The sequence below is a fragment of the Alosa sapidissima genome, chromosome 22 (assembly GCF_018492685.1).
Source record: "Alosa sapidissima isolate fAloSap1 chromosome 22, fAloSap1.pri, whole genome shotgun sequence".
Classification (NCBI taxonomy): Eukaryota; Metazoa; Chordata; class Actinopteri; order Clupeiformes; family Clupeidae; genus Alosa; species Alosa sapidissima.
This window is the reverse complement of record NC_055978.1, coordinates 4,510,909-4,536,737: the sequence shown is the minus strand read 5'-3', so window position 1 is coordinate 4,536,737 and position 25,829 is coordinate 4,510,909. Positions and strand designations below refer to the sequence as shown.

Here is a 25,829-nt window from a genome sequence, read left to right as displayed (position 1 = left end):
CTCTCACACACACACACACACACACACACACACACACACACACACACACTCTCTCTCTCTCTCTCTCTCTCTCACACACACAAAATTCCAGCTTTTATTGACTTATTTACAACACACTGTCACAGCACAATACAACTGGTCATATTTCAGAAGTCCTTTCCTGAAGCGATACCCTAGAGCATATCCCATGGTGTCAATAGTAAGAAGAAGTGCCATAGGAGGAAATGTGGAGCATAACCTGGGTCAATGGGGCAGATCCATCTGCCCGAAGCAGCCCTGGGAGAAATGAACCTGCCTGACGAGCTCATTCGCTCACTGAACAATGCACTCAATAAATCTGGCCATCCCCCAAAAGTCCATCTGAAACAACAGAGCTGATATTAAACATTGCCGCATATCATGCCTCCTTTTTATGATTTCTCTTCTTCTTCCTCTTCCTCCTCTGCTGTGAAAGTCATGACTCTCGTACTGTACTCTTCTCCCTGACGCCCAGCAGTAATCAACCCCATGTGTTGTTCGGGAGGGAGAGGGAAAAAAAGAGGGAAAAGGCACAATAGCAATATCCTTCATCTCTTTTTTTATTGCTTGATCACTTGTATAGTTTGAATAGACCTCCACTTCTAGACCCCCAAGTCAGCGCTGTTTATTTTCTGGTTTCTACAGTCAGTGGCTCACTGGGAGGGAGACCCAGAACAAATGGGCCACCTGCAAGCCAGCTGCACTGCTGTTTATGATTTCTCTTAACCGAGGCCCCGTTTTGTTTGTGTTTTGGGTGTGTATTCCTCCCGCTGGTCATAAAGAGCCCATCTTTATCGATGCCCATTTGATACCGGACGGGTCAGACCCGAACGACACCAAGCTCTACTTCTTCTTCCGCGAGCGGCTGACGGACAACAGCGGCAACACCAAGAGCATCCACACCATGGTGGCGCGCGTGTGTCCGGTGAGTGGGCCTCAGTGTGGGCATGGGGATGTGACTCACACACGCTTTATGTGCCTATTTTGCATTTTTGCTTTGTTTTTGTTAGTGGAGATGAGAGGAATCCTCACCACTAATTATTTTGTTTTTGATTTGTTTTTGTCTTGTCTTCCTTATTTTTCCTATTATTTTCTCTACTTTCATGTGTCACTCATTCCCCCCCCCCCTCTCCATTGTTTTGTCTATCTGCTGCAGAATGACACTGGCGGTCAGCGAAGTCTGGTAAATAAGTGGACCACCTTCTTGAAGGCCCGGATGGTGTGCTCAGTGCTGGAGGAAGATGGCACGGAGACCCACTTTGACGAGCTTGGTGAGTGGGAAATAAGCAGCTCTTTACCCCGTACCTCTTGGGAAACCTTTCTCAGTGATTGCATGAGTTCTCTGTGTCTCATCTCGTAGCAGGAACACCAAGATAACTTATCTTGGTAATTTGGTACATGTCTGGATTTGGGCTGCATCTCATATCCTTCACGCCAAATAACATGTTGAATAACTCAAGCCTTTTCAAGCTTCTGCTTTACCGATGTTTACAGGCCAACTTTTTTTTTTCTACTTGTTTCCAGCTAATGGGTTTTCCTTGAGTGTTGGCACGTGTCAGATTCTGAGGCTGGAATTTGGATGGAGGGGTTTCCATCTGAATTCCATCCTCTCTATCTAACCTACATCCAATTGACCTCATGTTCAGCCTCATACTGTGCGTGTGTGTGTGTGTGTGTGTGTGTGTGTGTGTGTGTGTAAGTGTGTGTTGGGTGGAGGGCTTGTGTTAAGCCGACTGACGGACATCGCTTAAATATCGTCATGCTTGTTCTCGTTTCCAGAGAGTGTGTTTTTGCTGGAGGCTGACAACCCCAAAGGCCTCCTTGTGTTTGGCGTCTTCACATCCACAAGGTAAGGCCCTTGCAGCTCCCGCATGATGAGAGCCTCACTCCCTAAAGCCTCTGGGTGTGGGTGAATATCTGAGTGAGTGAGTAGTGAGTACGAGAGAGAGGTGGGGAGGGAGAGAGAGAGAGAGAGAGAGAGAGTGGGGGAGTCACTGTAGGAGAGGTGTGGACAACATATCGGGGGCTTCTCGGAACGCACCTCCCGGAGAATGTGAAGTATCTTATTACACCGCAGCGAACTCTGATATCTCCCGCTGCCTTCGACTTTCTAGACGCCCTGGCTCTACATCTCATTTCTACATCTCTCCCTGGCTCGACGGAGACAAAGCCCGTAAACAGCGTCTCTCTCGAAGGAACTTCCAGGACATTAACAGAGTCCCACAAGTTAATGTGCCGTGATCCTATACGCACGCGAGCCATGTTTTGTCAGGGACGAATTCAGTCTCCAACGCCTGGCGCTCCGAATCCCCTCGCACAAAGCTATAATTATGACCCCCCCACCCCCCCCCCCCCCTCCACGTAGCCATAGTTCCTGTGTGTTCTCCGTTGCGCGCGCCCGCACTAAAGCCGGCGTGGTGGCGGAAACGATGCGGTTGGCACCACTGGAACGCTCGCACGGATGGAAAAAAAAGACAAAGAAAAAAAGGCCAGTTCTGTGGCTGCATTTAGATTGGGTCTGTGGGTCTGGTTTCCACCACTGGTACACACTCTTGAGAAGGGGGAACCGTCGTGGTTCTTCTCTCAGACACACGCCAAATCAAACAAGCAGAGGGTTTTGGAGGGATAGTGGGTGAGCTCCGCGTTGAGTCTCCGAACTTTGTTATTCATTGGGCTTCCTCCTCCTTTAGCCATATTAGTTTTTTTTTTTAGCGTGCTCAGTGTTTACTCAGTGGAAACAATGGTTCTCTGTGAGTCAGCGTCGCATAACATGCAAAGAGTCCTGCCAACACCGCAACATAACCCTCAAGGAAAAGACGAGAGGTGTTCCATTCCTCAGAGAGAATGAGAGCGAGAGAGTAGTTCTGGTTGGGTTATATGACTTGGATGTCCCTTTAAATGCTCCAGGCTGTGTGTTCATCGAGCTTAACCGTGAAGAAGGATGGAGACTGAATTCACTTCTCTCTCTCTCTCTCTTCACACTCTCTTATTCATCCACAGCGTCTCTTCATATTGTGTTGTGCTCCTCTTCTTCCCGCAGCTCTGTGTTTAAAGGGTCAGCCGTGTGCGTGTACAACATGGCCGACATCCTGACCGTCTTCAATGGGCCGTTCGCCCACAGGGAGGGCCCCAACTTTCAGTGGGTGGCTTTCCAAGGACGCATCCCCTACCCAAGGCCTGGCACAGTGAGTTCCAGCCTCCCAGATGAACACCCTAACCATTGGCTGATATTTCCACGACAGATAGAACAGATAGATCACTTGGTGTTTATAATGTATCGGAAAGGGCCAAGTCTCAGTAGATGATTTAGAGGGAGATTAGCAATGATAACAAAAAGTTGGAGCAAGTGTGTGTTAACTTTTTGACAGGTTTAAATCATTCCTTCATTCCCTTTCATTTTCTCTCTCTCGCTCTTTCTCTCCCTCTCTTCCCCCCTCTCTCTCTCTCGCTCGCTCCCTCTCTCTCTCCTTCTCTCTCTCTCTCTAGTGTCCTGGTGGAGCTTTCACACCTCATGTCCAGAGCACCAAAGAGTTTCCTGATGACGTGGTGACGTTCGTCAGGAACCACCCTGTTATGTTCAATCCCATCTACCCCGTGGGCAGGAGGCCGTTGCTGGTGCGAACACACGCTGACTACAAATACACCTCCATCGCCGTCGACCAGGTCACCGCAGCAGATGGCCAGTACCAGGTCCTCTTCCTGGGCACAGGTAACCACACATGCAACGACAAGAGTTAAGGCCTTTGCACACTGAAATAGGTAAAAAAAACTACACGCCTACAAAACCTACGAAGGAGTATTAGGGCCACACATATTTTTGCCATGACATTTCGAGAATAAAGTTTCGCGAAAAAAATATCATGTCGACTTTAATCTCGACGTGTCGACATTAAACTTAAAATTTCGAGAATAGGCTAAAATTGAACTATCATGTTCACTTCAATCTCAACATTTCATCTTTATTCTCGACATTAAAAACTAGTTAGTATAGTTGTTGCTAAACCCGCTTCTGAAGTACAATTTCACCAAATCATCCAGGCATTTTGTTGAGTCGTTGGCCAACTGATTGAGTCTGAGACCGGATTCAGTGGCAGCTACTTGGAGTGGTCACTCTCTCTCCAAACTGGTTTTGATGGACAATGGACATGTCAAGATGAAATGTTGAGATTAAAGTCGATACGACATATATATGATATTTCAATTGTATTCTCGAAATTTACAGGGGTACGGGGGGAACAAGCCACGCGAAGTAGGCTATTTACAATGTCAGAGTAAAATATAAATATATCGCGACTCTAGGGTGGAGCTCACCGATCAGTCACCGAAAATACCTGAAACTGTATAGTATATTTTTAATGCGTGCAAAGGTTTTGGAGATGTTGTGTAAAGTTTGGATGATAAATACAGACTCACTGGGGTACCCTAACCCTAATCCTAACCTTAGTGTGCAGGCCTTTAGAATCAGATGCAGAAAGCTTTTTCATTTCTGCTCTTAACCCACAAGTGTGTAAAAGTGCCTCACTTTTACCTTTATTTGTTCACCAAATGTCTTTGTCTACAGCGACTAAAGAATTGGCAAAGCATGCATTTTGTCAGTATATAAGATTTAGATCAGTTGACACATACCTGGCATGTCTTCAGGTATTAGTGGTATAAAATTCCAGCTCCTCACGGTGAGCCAGATCATTTGGCTTAACTTGCCATAGAGAGCTGGCTCTGGGAGCTCCCAAATGGCTCTTTGTGCAGCTGAATTAGGTGTGTTCAGATAATCTGTCAACAATAGACAGTTAAACTCTGTTTTTCACATTTACCCTACAGTATGCTCTTAGCTATGTTCTAATGCAGACAAAAAAGGTATCATTTGTTATATTTTTTTGTTGTTTTTTTTTTTTAACTTAAACATATAGCGACTGCTTCTTTGTATGTGCCAATCATTGTTTCAGAAGCCCCCAGACTTCCTGGCTTGTCAGTGGTGGCTCTTAAGAGAATATCTTCTCGCTCATCCGCAAAGGTCTGGTTTCAAGCAGAGAGGAAGTGATTTACTTTATTCCTCACGATATTAAAGCAATCCCTCCCTGTGCGCTTTCTTACTGACCATTATGGAGGAGGCGGCCCGTGCTGCGGATATGAGCTGGAGGCACGCACGGGCCGAGGTGGGGGTGGACCGGGGAGTGGACCGAACTGGGAAGCAGGGGGGAAGGGGACGCGATATGATATCTGATGGCAGAATCGGCGATAACGGAGCACTACGGGAACCCGTAGCGAGGGCCCTGCGAGGCAAAGCCAGGCCACGTGTGTGTGTGTGTGTGTGTGTGTGTGTGCTGGGAGGCTGATGGCACGGGGAGTCGCTCCGCACAGCTGTTTGTGTTTATGACTCCCCCCGCTCCCCTTTGCTCCTCTCCTCCTCTCCACCTCTCCGCTCCCTTCTTCATCCCTCTATCCCCTCCTCCCAGATTCCTCAGCGGCGTGCCAGGAACACCAGGCCGACCGGCCGGTCGGGTGGGTCGCCACGCCAACACGCTTTTTTGCTCCTTCATGTGTTTTTTGGGGAGAGCAGAGAGGGGTTTTTTTTTATATAATAGGGGATTTCCATGTCTTTTTAACGGGACTACCCTCCTCTTCCTCAGTCGGCTCACTTTCTCTTCTTCTTCATCACTCCCTCCCAGCACACAAACAAAACAGCCACCCTGTTTGTGCGAGTTCACCTCAGAGTTTATCCCTTGGAAAAGACGAGAGAGAAATGGAGAGAGTGGACCAAGGAATGCACTGCTCATTTTCATTGTCCATTCAAAATGTCACCTCAGTGTCAACTCAGGAGAGAGAGAAAGAGAGAAACAGAGAGAGAGAGAGAGAGAGAGAGAGAGAGAGAAAGGAGGGTGACAGGGGGAGAAGGAGAAATAAACAGTTCCGTTTACTCAGCTAAATGCACATAGTTTGTGTGTGCACATCAGCCATTCATTGTAAACCAGCCTTACATGGCTTCAAGCTCACCGCCCTTTGTTGTGGTTCTTTATATGAGGGAGATAGTCTTTTGTACTGTTTTAACATTGCTGTTTGATTGCCTGTTCATTCCTTCCTTATTTATTCCTTATTTCCATCTGTGTTTCTTTCTTCTTCTCCCTTGCTCTTTCTCTCCCTTTCCCCCTCTCTCTCCCTCCATATATCCTCCGCTCTGTTCAGACAAAGGCACAGTACAGAAGGTGATCGTCCTGCCCACAAATGGTTCCCTGGACGAGGATCTGATTCTGGAGGAGCTGGAAGTGTTTAAGGTCTGGGCTGCTTCATTCCTGCTCCCCCTCACACACACACACACACACACACACACACACACACACATCAAAGCCTCATGGGCCTTCTGCTGATGCTGCTGGTTTGTGTCAGGTCAGGGTGGGGTTGGAGGATGGGCCATGGGGAGCAGATGGGAGAGATGGAGAGAGCGCCACAACACGCCGCGCTATGCTATGCTACGCCACGCCACGCTATGCTACGGCACGGCAGGCTGAGGCAGATACGGTGCTGTGTGCCAACATCAACCGTCTGGAAGTCTGATGAGCCTGACTGTTAAGAGTGGCGTGAACTTCATTGATATGTAACAGCTTTGTGGCTGAATACCAGAATATCCTCGCCAAGAGCTGCTTTATCTTAATGGGGCAACGACTCCTGCGTGTGATCAAGGCCTGGACTGAGCTCCTTGGCTTTTATACACTATACTACTTGCACCTGGAGTTTTGCGTCGCCACTCACCATAATACTCCAGCGGCTTCTGTGTCTGCTACTGTGGATTCTGTCCATCTCAACCAATTGCTCGGAGGGTCTTAATCAGCATTCTTCACAGAGAGCCTGTAACAACAGACCACCAGTCGAAGGGCTCACGGTTGATTATGTGGTCTGAGGGTTTGCCATGCCAGGGATGAATTTTCCAATTTGCCTTGTTTGTTTATTTTCTTCCAGAATGGAGCTGCCGTGACCAATTTGCAGATCTCATCCAAAAAGGTAAGTTACAGCAGTCAGCCATTCAGGGAACCGCCTACATTTCATTTGAGAAAAATCATAATTGTGGTGTGGTGTGGATCGCAGTCACTGTATCCTATAATGCGTTGAAGCAAAAAAAAGCTAGAAATAAATCTACAGACACAGTGGCAACATAGAGCAGGGAGCCGCAATTACCGTGGTGATTAAGTTCATTTTGCTGTCACTCACTGAGGCCAAGGAAAATAAACAGTCACCCCCCTGACATTTGAACTGTTTGCTTTGCAGCAACAGCTATACGTGAGCTCGGAACATGGCGTGTCCCAAGTGTCCCTGCACCGTTGCCATGCCTACGGCTCGGCCTGCGCCGACTGCTGCTTGGCCAGGGACCCCTACTGCGCCTGGGATGGAATGACCTGTTCTCGCTTCTACCCCACGGGGAAAAGGTAGGCCACCCAGAACCGTCCAACTGGCCTTGGAAATTTCATCAAGCTACTTAGCACTAGTGAGACGATTCCAGGAAATAACGATGATTATGATGAATCACCTATAACATTTAAAGGTTTCTATTGTTTCAGGATGTTCTAGGCTGCGTGCGTAACAGGCGGAGGATGCAGTGTATCGTGCACACCCTGATGCATTGCAGAGTTAGCTGTGGAATGCTTTAATGCGACAAAAACATGGTGCCCACTCAGCTTGCTCCTATTTTAGCATGTGACAAAGAATGGATTTCATTCTTGGCAGCTTCCGTGCAAGTTGTAATTGGCGGGAAATGGCTTCATTTTTCATATTCAGTGCCCTCTCCGCCACCCCCCCTGCTGCTATTCAACAACAACAGCTGCTCGGGGGAAATCAGTCAACCACAGTTCAAGTTTGGTTTGGGTTTAGAACTAAGGAACAGCCGCCTTGCTCCTCGGAGAACGTGCGGGAAATGAATCCGTCATACCGTTTACTTATCCTGTTGCTTTTGGTGTCTCAAGGCCGTTTCGTATCTGAGAAAAACTACTGTGAAAAACCCACCTCACGTGGCGGAGTTTCTCTGGCTCAAATTGCATCCTCTTCACTGTTGACACAACCGGCTACTCGAGAAACGCGAGATCTAGCCACAAGAAATGAATTCACTGTTTCCCTTTGAGCTAGATTCTTTTGTAGATCATGTGTTAGCCACATTACAAAACAGTGTTTGAAGGGTAGGGAATGCTCTTTGAGATGTGACAGTGATGGATTACTGTGCTGTTGTTTGTGTGACGCTCAGGCGCAGTCGGAGACAGGACATCATCCACGGCAACCCACTAACCCAGTGCAGAGGGTTCAATCTCAAGGGTTGGTCTTCCTCATTCTTATGCAATACCAATCTATCACTCTTTTTTGTGTTTCTTTTCCTTCTTTTTGATTTGTCTTTTATCTGTTTCTTTTCATCTGTCTTTTGTTCTTTTGGACCTGTCTCTCCCTCATTTGCCCTCTGTCGTTAAACTTTCAAGTGAAATTACATCAAGTCAGGATCAATTCTATTACATATCCACAGCTACACTTGTGCCAAAGGGCAGCGTGTAGCTTGATGAAACGAGCCGCTCTATGCCTGCTGTCTTTAGTTAGATCCACTCTTCATCACCAATGAATGTGTACATGTGTAACTGCATTAAATCCAGACCCTCTAATAAGCTCAACACACACACACACACACACACACACACACACACACACACACACACACACACCAGCCCCACTGCCTGCTGGGAAACTTCTCCACATATGGGATGACCCCAGCTGTCCCCTTTGGGTTCTGTACGACGTTACGCTCCCACAGATCTGTCTCTCCACGTCACCACTCCACTTCCTGTACGCCGCATGGAGCTCCGCTCAGGGACCCTCAGCACATGTTGGGTTTGCGCCAGCTAATTAGTCTTAGCACTGTCATCCATCCAGCTGACTGACAGCCCGTTTGTCTGGAACTAGAAATAACAGATGACACTGCCGATAATTAGGCAAAACCCTCCACCCTCCAGACACACACACACACACACACATACACACACACGCACGCACGCACGTACTCACGCATGCACGTACATGCACACACACACGCACACACACACACCTCCACTAAAGGAGCTGGAAGGCAGATCTGGAAGTCCCTGAGGTCTGAGGTTTGCACTGAAAGGTGCAGGGGCCTGGCGCAGGCTCCACTTGTCCGCACAGTCAACTTTGACCCTACTCTTCAGGACACACACACACACACACACACACACACACACACACACACACACACACACACACACACACACGCACATACACACACACAAACACAGAGAGAGTTATTCATACACACTCATGAATATACACAGAGCCCATACTCACACTTACTAACTCACAGCTGTTCAGTGTAGCCATATGTCAGCTTGCGAATTCCAGCGAGGCCAGTTGGTTTCCCTTATGTCTGAATAGGAGTGTGTGTGTGTGTGTGTGTGTGTGTGTGAAGACCCATGCATGTGTCCAAGTCTGTGTGTGTGTGTTTGTGGGGATGCATGTCTGTGTCTGTGAGTGAGTGTGTGTGTGTGCACGCACGTGCGTGCGGCACATGTGTGTGTGTGTGAGTGTGTGCGTATGTGAGTGACTAACTGACTCCGACGTTTCGTTTTCAGCGTACAGAAATGCGGCGGAGTTGGCCCAGTACGGGATCAGGAACAACACCACTTTCCTGGAGTGCATGCCCAAGTCACCGCAGGCCTCCATCAAGTGGCTCATCCAGAGAGACAACGACCGGCGAAAAGAGGTCAGCCAAACGGCTCGCTCGCACAGCCAACATCGCTCAGTCAGTCTCCATTTCGCACTTAATGCTGTATTGTGTCAGGGATCGCACAACAACAAAAAAAACTCCTCCACGCCCATTGTTTGACCTCCGTTAGCTCGGCTTTCATGTTGCAAAAGGGCTATCGTGCGTTATTAAATGCTATCTTTTCGCGTCCAAGCCCCAGATGTTCACGTCAAACCTTGTCAAAACAATCTGGCTGAGATCACAGCCTCGATGTTGGACGTGAAAGGCCTGTCCCTTCCCAAGACGCCCGCTCGTGCTCCTCTAACAAGCGCGGTGTCATAGGTGGCGTTCCAGACCAAACTGTTTCAGATGTTGTCGAGTGCGGCTAACAAGAGAGATATTCCCCTGTGGCTCACATTTTAGGGATAGCTGACACCTCCCGATATTGGCTGCTGTCCCTCCAGGGAAACAGTGGGTCGTTAAGAGATAACGTATGCTCGGAGAGCGCAGAAGCACCTGTGTGTTTTATGGCTTTGACTTTTACTTGGGTTTTACGGCTCATGAATGTCATATGTGACTGCGGTGAGAATGGGTATGGAGGGCACCTTGGTTTCTTGGTGAAGTTGGTAGAGAAGTGGTGCACACTCTGGCTCCACATTAATGTGTTTATGAAACAATATTGTTTTGGCCTGGGGCCTTCATCAGATCGTGGATTTAGGTGGAGTAATCAAAGACTTAATGGCAAAAGTCTTTGCTCTTTGGCAGGCTCTAAACAGCAAATAATTAAATAAACAATTTATTCAACTAGTACATTGTCGTAGAGTGTGGCTAACGAGAGGCTTCCCCTGCGGCCCACATTTTAGAGATAACTGACACCTCCCGATATTGGCTGCTGTCCCTCCAGGGCAGTCTGAGAGTGCTAAGGCCCAGGCCTGTTATCTAGATTCACTCCAAAAGTAAACAGGTTCTTCCATGGCCCATGTCAAGTTTCATGAACATCAGGCTTGATAGTTCTTTAAGTTATCCTGCTGACAAGCATACCGTACAAACAGACAAACAACCAAAATAATAATAATAATAATAATAATAATAATAATAATACATTTGATTTATAATGCACTTTTCATCATACAGTAGATCTCAAAGTGCTACAGGTAAAAACAAAAAAAGTGAAGCAGTTTAAGGAAAAAAAAGAAAAGGTTTTAAAAAACATCTAAAGGGGACCAAAAGCTTTGCTAAAAAGAAAAGTCTTAAAACTTTTTTTAAAAGAGTCAGTGGATTGTGGTGCCCTCAAAATCAGCCTTTTTATATCAAAACTTCACTGTAGCTTTGGATAAATCTTGCAACAGATTACATACAGTATAAAGGCTTGACTGAGCTCTGACCGATGTCCATGGAGAAGCATGTAAAGTCATCGTTCAAATGACTGCATGTTAATGATTGCCTTAGGTTATGACATAGCTGCCATACTTCTACTCTCTCACTTCAGTATAGCGTCTGCAGAGCAGCTTGGTAACCTCATGATTCCTCCCCATCCCCCTTTCCCCTTCACTCCTCCTCTTCGCTCCCTCCCTGCAGGTGAAGCTAAGTGACCGCGTGGTCTCCACAGAGCACGGCCTTCTCATCCGCTCGGTGCAGCCGTCTGACCAAGGCCTCTACTACTGCTTGACCACCGAGAACGGCTTCAAGCGCACCGTGGCCAAGCTTCGCCTGCGCGTGCTGAGCGAGACGCTGGTCAGCGCGCTGACCACCAAGCAGCAGTCGCCCTGGGGCTGGGCAGCGCTGCACCCCAAGGCCCTGGTGTCGGCCTTCACGCCGGCCGACGCGCTCGCCGTGCAGCAGTACTGCAAGGAGCGCAAGCAGCTCCAGAGTCTGGTCCCCGCCGGGGCCTCCGTCTCGGTCGCCAGGGGCGACATGGGCAAGCTGGGCAAGCTCAAGCCGCTGCTGGACCGCACCAAGAGCCGCAACCGCCGGAACCACCTGCCCCTGGAGTAGATGGTGGTGTCGGGGAAGGGATGGAGGGAGGGGGGGTGTTGGGGTGGAGAGAGAAGTAGAGGAGGAGGACAAAGGGAGCGGTTGTGGGGGGGAGAGAAAATGACTGACCGAGCATCTGGGGTATGCCTTTGGGTATGTTGTGCTCCAATGGACTTCTTTTAGACATTTATGTTCCGGGCTGCCCCTGACTGCATTGGGCCCACACATTTGGGGGAGTCATGATGGCACTGAAGAGAGAGAGAGAGAGAGAGAGAGAGAGAGAGAGAGAGAAAGAGAGAGAGAGAGAGAGAGAGAGAGAGAGAGACAGAGAGAGAGACAGAGAGAGCGAGAGAGAGAGATGTGCTTCCTTCAATGCCTCTACAGTAGTCTTACGTGCATGAGGTACTCAGTGACTGTGACCTATGCCAACACAGACACTCACACACACACACACACACACACACACACACACACACACACACACACACACACACACACACACTCACTCACTCACTCACTCACTCACTCACTCACTCACTCACTCACTCACTCACTCACTCACTCACTCTCACACACACACACACACACACACACACACACACACACACACACACACACACACACACACACACACACACACACACACACACACACACACACAGTTGTTACACCATCTGCACCCTGCACTTGGGTCACGTGTGTGCAGTGGGTGAAAGGACTTTCCCTCTCAGCAAATCTCCTGACTAGCAATACCGAATGAGACTACAAGCAAGCAAGCATGATCTGGTATTTATAAAAACCAAGCTGCAGTAATATTGACTCTAAGTAAAAGAAGGTGTTGGTCCATGCATATAAGATATGTGCCATTGTTTGTTCTGAGATGCCGTACTTGCATGCTTTAGATGAAAAGTCTAGCTGTTTTTCCTCTGTTTTGACAAGCATTCAACAAATGCAACTAAGCGTCCAACATGATTACACAGTACAAATTGTTTACAGAAATTTAGCACTCCGTGGCAAAGCTTGCTAGCAAACCACAGGGCTATCTTAAAAATAAAGGTCGTTTGTATTCCCTTTTTCTGCGCAAACTATTCAACTCAGTTTACAAAGATTACAAACACATAGGTCTTCCAAGAGGGACTGTGAACAGTACACAATTTACGCCTTTATAAGGGGCTCTTGGACAGAACTCTTGTTTCATCTCGACAGGCTGTTCCGCTTTACCGCAGATGATTTGGCAGACCCAAATGTTCCCCTACAAGAACGTCTCACCAATGGAAATTACAACATGGTGGACAGGCCAAAGTACACGAGCTATCAGATGCCCCACAGATGTCCAAGACAAGTGTGTGTGTGTGTGTGTGTGTGTGTGTGTGTGTGTATGTGTGTGTGTAATGACAGACATCTGTGGGGAGAAGTAGACACAGTCCACCTCACTTGCTGGACCTCAGGCTTCCATAGAAAACCAGTTGCTGGACCCAGGCTTTATACCACACGTCACACACAAAAAAACATCAGTTCCCTTATTAAACCTGAGATAGCATGATTAATGTACGAAATACGTTCATATGTAAGTGTCACACAGGTACACTGAACTATATAAGCTGTCTGTTTGTTTGGATTGACCCGACCGTATGGTTTATAACTAATGTTTTCCCTGAGAGATTAATGTAAGGATTTCTGAAGGACAACTGAATCTTACACCACGCAGCATTAAGAGTGGCATAAGAACACTGAATGTTTCCTTTCAATACAGCGCTTTGTCACGCACATTTTTGCTATCCTGCCACATGTGTATTAGCATGAAGGCCATCATCTTGTTAGTGATTTACTTGCTTGTGTTCCATTCGTCTGTTTAGACTAACAGGTATAGAGGATGTAGAAAATGTTAGCCATGGTTGTGTGTACAGTTTTTTTTTTTTTCATTAATATTTGTGTCGCTGTAACTTATGTCATTTTTTTTGTAAAATATCAAGTGTATGTGTGTCATTAAAATGTGGTAAAGTGTATATAATTTTAACATAATCTCTCAAATTGTTTTGACAGTATCTGCAATTGGCAGAGAGTTACACAGCACATTTCATTTTGTCATGTTTCAATCATAAAGTTATTTTTTCAAAATACATCAGTCATTGATTGCAAAATCTTGACTCCTTTGATGCATATCAAACTGTCTTCACAGTGAATGTCAATATGTCAAACTTGACCCTGAACATTTGTGTATTTCTATTTATTAATGTAATGAATGCTTGAATAAATACAGTTAAGAGTACGGTAAACTCACAGAAATTGAATATACAGTTTAGATACAATGCACATTTGCAGATACACATTTTTGCATTTTCAATAAAAGAAGTCTTACAACTACAGTGTCAAGGTAGACTAGACTACAAAGAGGACTAAAAGGCTCTATCAACAACTATAATCGCATGTCATTTATTATTATTTTATATTATACTGAAAGTCCTTCAGAAGTGAAATAAAATGAAAAATCATCAGCTGCACAGGAAGCTGACAAAATCCATATAGTGATATCATATCATAGGCAGCCAGGAATTAGTCTCCCTCAAGGTAAAATCGTCCTGGAAATAAATAGTACATCAGCTAGAGCAAGGCAGCCATTTTGCAACAACCTCTAAATGCTGGAATGGCTGTCACTTCATTCACTCACTCCAATTCTCCCAAGCATTCAGTGAGCTCTCATACTCCTGCACGTAACTATGATATTTTAGAATTACCAAATACATCAAGCATGATGGGCATGCAGTTTGAGCTTATCGCCCCCCATGACCTTTCTGAAGCAGAGGGACTCCTACAGTACAGGCACCACACTGCTTATGACTAGCCCCAAACCCACGCCACAAGCTTGACTCATCCGCATGACCTCATTAACCTTATCAGGCAACTGAGGCCCCCAGAGGTCAGCAGAGATGGGTGAGGCTGAGGGGTCGGGTAAGAGTCGTCTGTCGGCCCGCCAGACCACCATCCAGGGTAAACGGCTGCCGTGTGATTCCCGCCCGGTGAGCCAACAGCACAGAGAACAGACGGCAGCCAGGGGGAATCAAAGAGACGGAGGAGGCGAGCCAGCCTCATTTAAAAACTATAAAACTCTAAGTGCAAGCTTCTGTGGGGGCAAAGCCACTGCTTTCTGACTAAACAAACCCGACTGCTATGCACAGAATAATAAATGAGGCTTTCTTTTTCCCTTTTCTCTGTTTCTCCATCTCTCTCTCTCTCTCACTCTCTCCCTTGATCATGTTTTGATTTAATGCCCAGGTGAGGTAAGAGAAAGGAGACTGAATACATTTCACATTTCACCGCTGAGTACACAAAGCGCTGGTGTGTTCCCGCTGGTGAGAATGACTCCAAAGTGGATGTTAGAGGGAAACGGGTGTCAGAGTCAGTGTGTGTGACCCTTGTGTCATAAAGACGTTAACACTCGTGTGAAAAGGTGAGGTGTGGAACCTTGGGAAAATTCAGCACAACTGAATGAAATAAAACCAGGTCTGAAGTTTGAATATGTTTCACAGACAGTTCCATATATTGTTTATTTCTTTTCTGTATTAATATAACATTCAAGTATTAAATAGCATCAACATATGCACCAGCATACTAATAAACAACAGGAAAAACAAAACAAAATTACTCACAAGCACATAAGAAAAAGCCTTTTTTTAGTTGAACACTACAGCAAATATGTTTAAATTGACATTTTCCAACATACAATACGTGATAACAAATTAGTTCTGTAATTTATAAAATAACACTGTAATCATGGAAAAATATATCCTTCCTTTACAAATCAGAGCCCATTGCTGATAGATTACTAGACCTTCAAATAGCTCCACTAATGCATGTAAGTAAGGGATAATGTATAGAACGCCGGTCATTATCGGCGAATATAAGTCCCGACTGGGTGAACTGGACTTGCTTCGCCCTTAAGGGAATATTTCCCTGATAATAACCAGCATTCTATACATTATCCTGCTTATTATACAGCTCTTCATAATGTTGTAGAATGCACAAAACCCATTTTCCTTGACATGGTCTGTTATACATAGCAATTATAATAAACAATTAAATATAGCTTACAGTGTCAGACAGACATTTCAAAGAGTCATTCTGTGGACAGCAGTCATTCTCTTTATCAGTTTATCTCTCTGGTTGGTTGATCTCCATCATGCTATTATATTCCTCTTCCGGCCTCTCTTGACAACGCAGGCAGCCACTGCACAGAGCACACACATGGCCGAGCCCACGGACATCAGTCCAATCTGGAGATTGTCGAGCAGGTCAATTCGAGACACCAGCTCCTTCTTGAACATGTCGGCTGTTTCCTCATCCACGGTGGCCGTCTAGTAAGACAAAGACATGGGGCTTTAGTAAGATGGTGAGGACAGGAGACTGAAGGTGTTTTTTGACCATTGTTTCTCAACATCACCTTACGTCACATGTAAGTAACAAGTAGACAAAAACATTCTTAACTTTCAACACATAATATACTGTACAGTATCTATTGTATCCAATCTATCTATTGGGAAAGAACCTAGGATGGTTAAATTTGCTGAGTTAGTGCGTTAGACCCCCCCACTAGAATTTAGCCAAATATGCTTTAGAAATTTTGAAGGAATGACCACAACAGCTCTCACCTCATTGAGCCACACCACTGGGAAAATGGTGTAGTCTTTCACATGTTGCAGTGCCCTGTGGGAGAAGATAGAGTTAAGGAGCTCGACCTGTCAGTATAGTGTGGATGCGGTGAGCCATAGGAACCTGAGGGAGAGCTATGAGGGAGGTGTCTGAACTCACGTGATCTTTGTTGAGGGTCCATACATCATGTTAACTTGGAGCCTCTTGGCAAACCGCAGGGTGAAACCAGTGGTCTGTGTAGGAGATATACAGTAGGAGAACTAATCAGCCAGTAACTTATACACATACAGTGTGTGTGTGTGCGTCTGTGTGTGTGTGTGTGTGTGTGTGTGTGTGTGTGTGTGTGTGTGTGTGTTTATGCTTATGTGTGTGTGTGTGTGTGTGTGTGTGTGTGTGTGTATGTTTGTGTTTGAGTCATTGTGTTTGTGTACTCAGGTTGTATGTCTCCGTGTGTCTCTGTGTCTGTCTGTGTGTGCATGAGCGTGTGAGTGTGTATTTGTGTGTCCACCATGGCCTTTTTGCCGTGAAAGGTCAAACCCCGGTTCCTTACCGGCTCCACATCCAGGTAGGTAAAGTGGTGCTCCTCACTGGGGCTAAGGCCATGCACTGCTTGCGACAGGTGTGCGCTGCCATGCAGGAAATGAGGTAGGGAGATGTAGACTGGGAAGCCTGTGGAGAACGATACCACAAGTCTCTCACCTATTTGACCTCTGACTGTTCCTGGACACACTGGACAGAATTGTACCCTAAAGAGGACTAACTCCAAACCAAAGATCATAGAGCGCAATGCTCTAGAATCTTTGCTCCAAATCTTTGCTACACTGACTTACTGATTGATTAACAGACTGACAATGGTTGGCTGAATGAAAACTTTAATGAACGGACGAATGAATGAATGAATAATGGATGGATGGATTGATGGATAAATGGATTGATTATCTATCATCCCACCTCTGCAGGAGCTGACGTCCAGCACCCCAGCCAAGGTGCAGTTCCTGGTGACCAACTCGTCCCGGCAGAAGCACATGTTGTCTGGGTTCTCTACGGGAGAGGCCAGGGTTCGTGGGGGTAGCTTGTAGCGGTACACATCAATCCCCATCAAATCATGACTTCCAGAGTATACAGCACTGACAGACCTGGGACACACAAAGCACAGAACTATATTAGTACAGCCTGACCCCTTATGGTCAAAATGAGACGTGCAAGCTTGAGCAGTGTTTTTAAGAACTTAAGAGCTGTCAAGTTATATGCCTAAACTTGTAATTAGCTATATATTTTAGTTGTGTACCGTTACTATTAGCCGCGGCTTATACATTGATTTTGCTAAATTTCTTCAGCTATGAGGTTAATACACAGAGGAAATTACATTATAACATCAATAAAAAAATAGTTCTACAAATTTAGTTTCACAAAAACAACACAGAGATGATACACTATGTGGTTTCTATTGGGTTTAACTTAATAGTATCTTAATAATCACTCGATTAGCAAGTATTTTTGAAATGAAACTCCAGCTGTATGTTTATGAATTTATGGAGTGCCATTGTGAGTGAGCAAGAACCTCTCATACACGTTTAAAATCAGCATGTAATGATTACGACATACACACTGAGAACTCTACCAAAAACCAACCTGCATATGTCTGAGGAGAAGAAAAAGAGAGGCTCCTTCTTATCCAAAAAAGGAGGGAAGGACGAAGCATCTTTGAAAGGGTAAGAGAAGTCAACTTTAAATGTAAACAAACTGGCAATATGCAGACACAAATGTGAAAGACCTCCTTGTGTCAACACACTGAAATCTTCTACATGATCTAATGATCTTTTGAGGGGATAAAACTAAAGGCAAGGCTAATACTGCTATGCATGACATACCGGTCACTAAAACATCAACAGAAGGTGACTGAGTGTGTTATCCTCACCTGTGCCATTGATCATATCACAATATGGGTTGTCCCAGAATGAAAGTGTGCTGTGAGAAATATACAACAGGTTAATGGACAAGGTACTTTTTACAACAAAAGTGCGACTTTGTACAGCAAAGGCATGACTTTGTAAGACACTCAGATTGTATGTTTCCATAGCCTGGGAACAACCAAACCTTCACAACTGTACAATTGAAAGTGGGTCTAGAAAAAGTTTAATTGACTTATGACTTCCAGCAGGGCGTATAACTCTTACCAAATCGTTTCAAACGTGTAGCAATCTTGTAAATGAAGCTTTTTAATACAGTTGTTTCCTCAATTCAAACTAAATACACGTCCATGCCGTACATTGCCGTACATGCAAAAATAGTGATTGTATTTGGACGTTGACATTGACATTAGGAAATGGGCTTCAATGGCTTCTTGGTCAGACTGAGCTGCAGAGCAAATCCAAAATTTGCCGTAAGGTTGTATGGGTATTCCCAGGCTAATGTAAAGCAAAATGAGCAAAAAGCAAAAATAAAATGAGTCACCTTTGATCGTTCCACTTGTCTATTAATGAGACTTTGGAGATGTCATCCTTGCCCGTGAAGATGCTGTATGGCCCATCAAAGGTGCCGTTGTACTGACAAAGACAAGTCGCTCTCTTTTGTAAGTACATATTTTGCTTTATACACATTTCATAGAATGAACAAAACAATGGCAAGTGCAACTAGTACTCACCGGGTAAAAGACACCGACTAGTGATGACAGAAGAAGGGGGTCCCTGTATCCCCATAACACTTCTTTGACTGACCTCCTCTGGAAGAGTGAGGAATTTGTGCTTTGCATCAAAAAATTCAAAAGACCGTGATCAAGAGACGAATAAGCACCCTGGAAAGCAAAGGAAAGAGAGAGTTATTTAGTGTTCTTTATCATGGTGCAATTGTATTCAATAAGCAATGTCCAGAGTGGAAGGATAACTGCTGTAAAACATTTTGCCTATAGCTGAGGGAATGATCTGAGATATGCAGCAAAATATACATAAACATTTTTATTTCCACTGATATGTGGTTGTGTCGGCAACCATGTGCAGAAATTTGCTAAGTCATAGTTCTTGTCTGAGCCCCTAGAATGAGTTTATAAAGGTAAACAAGGAAAACAGCATATGGGCACAAAATAAGCACCTACTTCTACAAGGAATATGAACACCTATACACACTTTAGGATGCTATCACAATTCTTAGGCCGTCAAATCAACCAGAGCTAAATGACAATAACATCGATATAACACAGGTGCAGACACTGTGCTACAGAGGATTGGGAGGATTGCAGTTAAATCGTTTTATGTGACCGTGGATCCTTGCTACCGTTATCACTGGGACTGATCTGACGCGGTGAAGTCGACATGACGATGGAGACTTACAGCCACACCCAGGTTGAGGACAGTGACCTCATCCTCCTCTGGGCCCACGGACATGGAGGGCTCAAAGATGGCCCCTGCCGGCAGAAGGAACGACACTGTGTGGTTTTCATGCGCTGTGATGTTCTCTTTAGGTAAGTAACGAGTCCTGCAATTATATTATATATAATAATATATTATACTCAGCATATACGCAGCATTCAGCATACTTTTCTTGAATTTCCCCTGGGGATCAATAAAGTATCTATCTATCTATCTATCTATCTATCTATCTATCTATCTATCTACCCTATTACTTCAACCTATTCTTGCACTGATATCGTTTTTTTATACTACTTTGTCTACATTATTCTCTTATATGTCCATATTTATTTTTTGCTGGTCTCTAGACTTTATTCTTACACTGTTGTACTGTTGGACTTACTTATTTGCACCATCACCATGACACTCACTCTCATAGAGCACCTTACCATGCATACAGAATTACAGGCAGAACTACATTACATCTATCTATCTATCTAGTATCTGTGAGCCTTGTCCTAATGTACTTCAGCACAGCCTTGACTATTTGAGATAAGCTCCCAGCATCAATAACAGTGAAGTAACAAAACAGTATGAGAGTGGGGGATGGTGTGGCACAGCTGGTTACAGTGTTTTTACCATATTCAGGTCCGCGTGCCCGCAGGGCCCTGGGTCATTTCCCGATCCCACCCCATCTCTCTCTCCCGCTTGCTAACTGTCACTCTACTGTCCTGTCTGATTAACTAATACTAATACTTAGCTGAGACATTCCTATTAAGAAATCTGGAAAGCTACAGCAACCATAAGATATATAAGCTACACTGCAATATCTAAAACATGCCTGAACTGCCATATTTCACCTTAAAATGCACTTGCAATACAAGAAAAATGTAAATAATTATGATATTATATATAAATATATAATATTCTATATATAGAATAATGATGATAGATATATAATAATGATTATTTACTGTCAAATGATATACTTTGGGTTTAGATGTTAAGATACTTGGCTGTATGGACTGACCACTACCTCAGCGTGTCCTACTGTTGTCTACTGAGAGGACGCATGATTGGGAAAACTTCAACGGTGTAGTGTGTAAAATGATACAGTATATTTCGAGTCCCATGTTGTCCACAGGCATTACCCACAACGCATTACTCAATTGATATGCACATGTTTGAATAATTCCAACAAAATAAGTTGGTTTGTGACCAACGAGTAAAGGAGTAACAACTACGGTAAAATCCATTGCTCAATTAAAGTGTTCATGTGACTAGACATTTGGATACCAAAACATGTGCTTGACTAAATATTTTCTTCCTGGAAAGCTGTTAAAAACAATCAACTCTCCTTTGAGGCAGCCTAGATAAGATATTGTGCTATCAGACAACTGACTATCATAAAACGTTTATATTACACATATTTGAATGTCACCTCTGATTGGCCTATGTCCATGAGAACTCACTGAAAACTTACTTACACCAAATATCATGGCTAGAATAAAATATAAAAAAGTTTAATCTTGTCAGCTGTGCAGAGAACCTTTTACTTCAGTCATGTGTAAATGTTTGTGCACATGCTAAAAACATTAATTAATGCATCTATTGGGACATATTAGCCAATATAAAATAAAAATTAGTCACAAATATGTTACTGAGAAATAAAACTGGTGAAAAATATGATGCTATTAGAGCAACATTTAGCAGTTTTGCTGCTTTGACAGAATTCTGTCTTTTCTTATCAGACTGTAAAATGCAACCTGCAAAGCTATCACTAACATGTAGACATGCAAAGATGTACTTTGTAAGCAATGTCTTAATAAGTTAATGTTGTTCAATTGAATTTACTGCATTCCATTATATATATAACCCAACTTAAAAAAATATCCTGTCACTTTCTCTCCTGTCCTGTCAGGTTAAAGACATAAACGCCCCCAAATATCAATTCAACACTGTGGTCACCTGTATGTGTATGGTCCTCTCTCTTTCACTTCAGGCTTCTCTCCCAATTCCACCACTCCTGCTGCGTTTAATACATCATACAGCCAAAACTGCCTGTAAATAGGGTTACCAGCAGACACAAAGTTCTCATAGGCTGTCGTTCCAGGCTCAAGCACAGCTTCCTGCGGAGGAAGGCAAAAAGTCACCAACCAATACTCTGTACCCACTTTGACCTAAAACGCAGAGCTTCACAAGATCCATGTGTATTTTCACCAAATGTTCAGGTGACGACCGAGGTGTCTGGACCACTAAGGTCACCTGAACTACAGTGTGTATTTGGTGCAGAGCACCGAGTTATTTCCGACTTATTTCAGGTAGTTATCAACTTGAAACCTTCAGCACTGTCAAGTGTAAAAAAAAAAACAGTAACTCTGACGTACCTTATTCACTGTGGACGCGATGATATTGTCCCCCACAGGCATGAGTATCGCCCCAAACACAGCCACCAGGGCCCCCACCACAGACCCAACGATGAGCCCACACACAGTATCACACCGGCAGCCCATGTTGAGCGTACCTCCGTAACAAGGGAAACCCAGAGAGACTGGTGAAAAGGTGAAGACACAGGAGACTGTACTGTACACCCAATTATTAACTGACGCTAATTATGTAAGGAAGACTCCAGTGGTCAAAGGTGGGATAGAGGTTTACAGGATTGCTCCAAAGTAATATCAGTTATCTCACAGAGATAAAAACCATGCCAAGAGACTTCTTTGTGTGGATCAAGGGTCTTATTATCACATGACTGGATTGTAAGGAAATGTACAGACTTTCAACAAAATGGTATCAATAGCCTATGATCTTGCATTATGGACAGATGTAAGTCTTTGGACAGATACAAGCCTTTTATATGAACTGCACAAAGCGGTAGAGAAAGCAGAGTGGTGGCACTCCCATAAGAGACCGTGGGGAAAAAATGGCAGCATTTTTCCATGCGAGTTTCCGAGTCATGGGAGTTTTGGGACTGAAAACGGCCAATCACTTGGTCAGTAGTCAATGAGTTACTAGCTTACGCCCTGCAGCATCCAGAGATACACCCCACCCTCCTGTGACAGCCAGTCAGCAGGTTTTTTGGGGGGACTTTTGATCGTATGCATGGTGGCAACCCTCTCTTTCTATGGTTCTGGAACTGCCACCTTTGATAACTGAAAGGAAGAGCCCTATATGTGTTAGTAGGGAATTAGTATATGAGACTTTGTCCGTTATGGTCCATCAATAGGTTTCATGTGACATGCGGTCAATCTGACTGTAGCGATAGCCCAGCATTGGACACTTGTTGGGACCATAAAGAGAAATAAAGAAGCCCCACCTTTTAGAAATATCACCATTCGAGTTTCACCTTGACCAGAACACACCACTCACTCTCCTCAGTTCACTTCCTTGTTCAGAATAGCAAAGACATTAAACACACCACTCACTCTCCTCAGTTAACTTCCTTCAGAATAGCAGACATTAAACACACCACTCACTCTCCTCAGTTCACTTCCTTCAGAATAGCACAGACATTAAACACACCACTCACTCTCCTCAGTTCACTTCCTTCAGAATAGCACAGACATTAAACACACCACTCACTCTCCTCAGTTCACTTCCTTGTTCAGAATAGCACAGACATTAAACACACCACTCACTCTCCTCAGTTAACTTCCTTCAGAATAGCAGACATTAGACACACCACTCACTCTCCTCAGTTCACTTCCTTCAGAATAGCACAGACATTAAACACACCACTCACTCTCCTCAGTTCACTTCCTTCAGAATAGCACAGACATTAAACACACCACTCACTCTCCTCAGTTCACTTCCTTCAGAACAGCACAGACATTAAACACACCACTCACTCTCCTCAGTTCACTTCCTTGTTCAGAATAGCACAGACATTAAACACACCACTCACTCTCCTCAGTTCACTTCCTTGTTCAGAATAGCACAGACATTAAACACACCACTCACTCTCCTCAGTTCACTTCCTTCAGAATAGCACAGACATTAAACACACCACTCACTCTCCTCAGTTCACTTCCTTCAGAATAGCAGACATTAAACACACCACTCACTCTCCTCAGTTCACTTCCTTCAGAATAGCACAGACATTAAACACACCACTCACTCTCCTCAGTTCACTTCCTTCAGAATAGCACAGACATTAAACACACCACTCACTCTCCTCAGTTCACTTCCTTCAGAACAGCACAGACATTAAACACACCAATCACTCTCCTCAGTTCACTTCCTTGTTCAGAATAGCACAGACATTAAACACACCACTCACTCTCCTCAGTTCACTTCCTTGTTCAGAATAGCACAGACATTAAACACACCACTCACTCTCCTCAGTTCACTTCCTTGTTCAGAATAGCACAGACATTAAACACACCACTCACTCTCCTCAGTTCACTTCCTTCAGAATAGCACAGACATTAAACACACCACTCACTCTCCTCAGTTCACTTCCTTCAGAATAGCAGACATTAAACACACCACTCACTCTCCTCAGTTCACTTCCTTCAGAATAGCACAGACATTAAACACACCACTCACTCTCCTCAGTTCACTTCCTTCAGAATAGCACAGACATTAAACACACCACTCACTCTCCTCAGTTCACTTCCTTCAGAACAGCACAGACATTAAACACACCACTCACTCTCCTCAGTTCACTTCCTTGTTCAGAATAGCACAGACATTAAACACACCACTCACTCTCCTCAGTTCACTTCCTTGTTCAGAATAGCACAGACATTAAACACACCACTCACTCTCCTCAGTTCACTTCCTTCAGAACAGCACAGACATTAAACACACCACTCACTCTCCTCAGTTCACTTCCTTGTTCAGAATAGCACAGACATTAAACACACCACTCACTCTCCTCAGTTCACTTCCTTCAGAATAGCACAGACATTAAACACACCACTCACTCTCCTCAGTTCACTTCCTTCAGAATAGCAGACATTAAACACACCACTCACTCTCCTCAGTTCACTTCCTTCAGAATAGCACAGACATTAAACACACCACTCACTCTCCTCAGTTCACTTCCTTCAGAATAGCAGACATTAAATGTGATACAGTGGCTATAGTAGGGGAGAATGGGGTAAGATGAGCCGTTTTTTACATTCTTCATCATTCTAATGTGTCGAAGAGGTTTTGTTTTGTAACCTTCACACAAGTGTTCTACAACTTCTGTAACCAACAACTCTTTGATAACTTATAAGGGTAAAGAGATATGCCCTCTGCAAAAGAGTTGGGCTCGTGGCACAACTTACCTCATATGTAGGGTAAGGTGAGCCTAGGTGTGGGGTAAATTGGGCCAAAACAAAGATTCGCCCATTTAATTCACTTAAATAATTCAGATTAATTTGCTGATTAAAGTCTCTTCAGCTCTTAGTATCACTAAGGAACCATATAGTATAAGGTCACAAAAACAAGGCAAACTTAAACATCGTATAGATGCAATACAAGTACCAGTTAGCTCTTCCTTAAAATGCTGTCACATGATAACATTTGTTTACGGTTTCCTATAAAAACAAAAAGAGGCTGGCTCATTTTACCCCTATGCTCAATTTACCCCATTCTCCCCTTAGTAGTTTTTTTATTGTAATCATTCACTCTATCACTAAATCCTTCACATTTACATATAATCTTTAAGGGCCATTAAATTACAATCCGCACATGACTTGTTTATTGTCATGATAATAGTCTGGCCCTCATTCACAGCTCACCATCAGGTGCTCTCTTTAGTGTTGCTACAGTCATTTTTCTTAATCTGTCCAATCTGTTCCTTAATCTGGCACATGCGTCATTTTCAAACGCTTTTTCTGGTTCCCAGTTTACATGGTTCTGATCCCTTTTAATAATTCTGTGGATGCATCATTCTGTGCTGTAACCCCTGTAACAGTTCAATACCTTTGTGTGATGTTTGTGATAACGACCTTTAGACCAAGAGAGAGATAGAGATAGATATAGAGAGAGTCTGTGTGTGTGTGTGTGTGTCATACCTGTCAACACTCCCGTTTTTCCCGGGTTTCTCCCGTATTTCATGGTCATCTCCCAGCACCCTCCCGTTTTGTTATTTCTCCCGGAAAACTCCCGTAATTTGCATGGCCATCAAA

General features: G+C 44.4%; 2 protein-coding genes across 4 annotated transcripts in view; one reads left to right on the top strand and one right to left on the bottom strand.

Annotated features, from left to right (window-relative positions):
* sema3c (sema domain, immunoglobulin domain (Ig), short basic domain, secreted, (semaphorin) 3C) overlaps window positions 1-12,260 on the top strand; it is a 42,371-nt gene extending 30,111 nt beyond the window's left edge. For all 3 annotated transcript variants that reach the window (XM_042078152.1, XM_042078153.1, XM_042078154.1), the window contains 11 exons: window positions 801-943; window positions 1,175-1,289; window positions 1,798-1,867; window positions 3,059-3,203; window positions 3,505-3,727; window positions 6,199-6,287; window positions 6,970-7,011; window positions 7,276-7,433; window positions 8,243-8,310; window positions 9,630-9,760; window positions 11,321-12,260. In XM_042078152.1, coding sequence (XP_041934086.1) covers window positions 801-943; window positions 1,175-1,289; window positions 1,798-1,867; window positions 3,059-3,203; window positions 3,505-3,727; window positions 6,199-6,287; window positions 6,970-7,011; window positions 7,276-7,433; window positions 8,243-8,310; window positions 9,630-9,760; window positions 11,321-11,737 — 1,601 coding nt within the window. In that variant the 3' untranslated portion in view covers window positions 11,738-12,260. The remainder of the gene's footprint in view (window positions 1-800; window positions 944-1,174; window positions 1,290-1,797; window positions 1,868-3,058; window positions 3,204-3,504; window positions 3,728-6,198; window positions 6,288-6,969; window positions 7,012-7,275; window positions 7,434-8,242; window positions 8,311-9,629; window positions 9,761-11,320) is intronic.
* A 2,971-nt stretch (window positions 12,261-15,231) lies between these two features.
* On the bottom strand, window positions 15,232-25,771 carry cd36 (CD36 molecule (thrombospondin receptor)). Its single transcript, XM_042078155.1, has 13 exons — window positions 25,716-25,771; window positions 22,095-22,258; window positions 21,676-21,836; window positions 19,690-19,834; window positions 19,008-19,157; window positions 18,818-18,909; window positions 18,282-18,331; window positions 17,996-18,065; window positions 17,315-17,499; window positions 16,914-17,032; window positions 16,523-16,596; window positions 16,363-16,417; window positions 15,232-16,068 (listed from the first exon to the last, which is right to left on the bottom strand). Exons 1-13 carry the CDS (start codon window positions 25,762-25,764, stop codon window positions 15,892-15,894), a joined length of 1,491 nt encoding a protein of 496 aa, XP_041934089.1. The 5' UTR covers window positions 25,765-25,771; the 3' UTR covers window positions 15,232-15,891.
* Window positions 25,772-25,829: the final 58 nt, after the last annotated feature.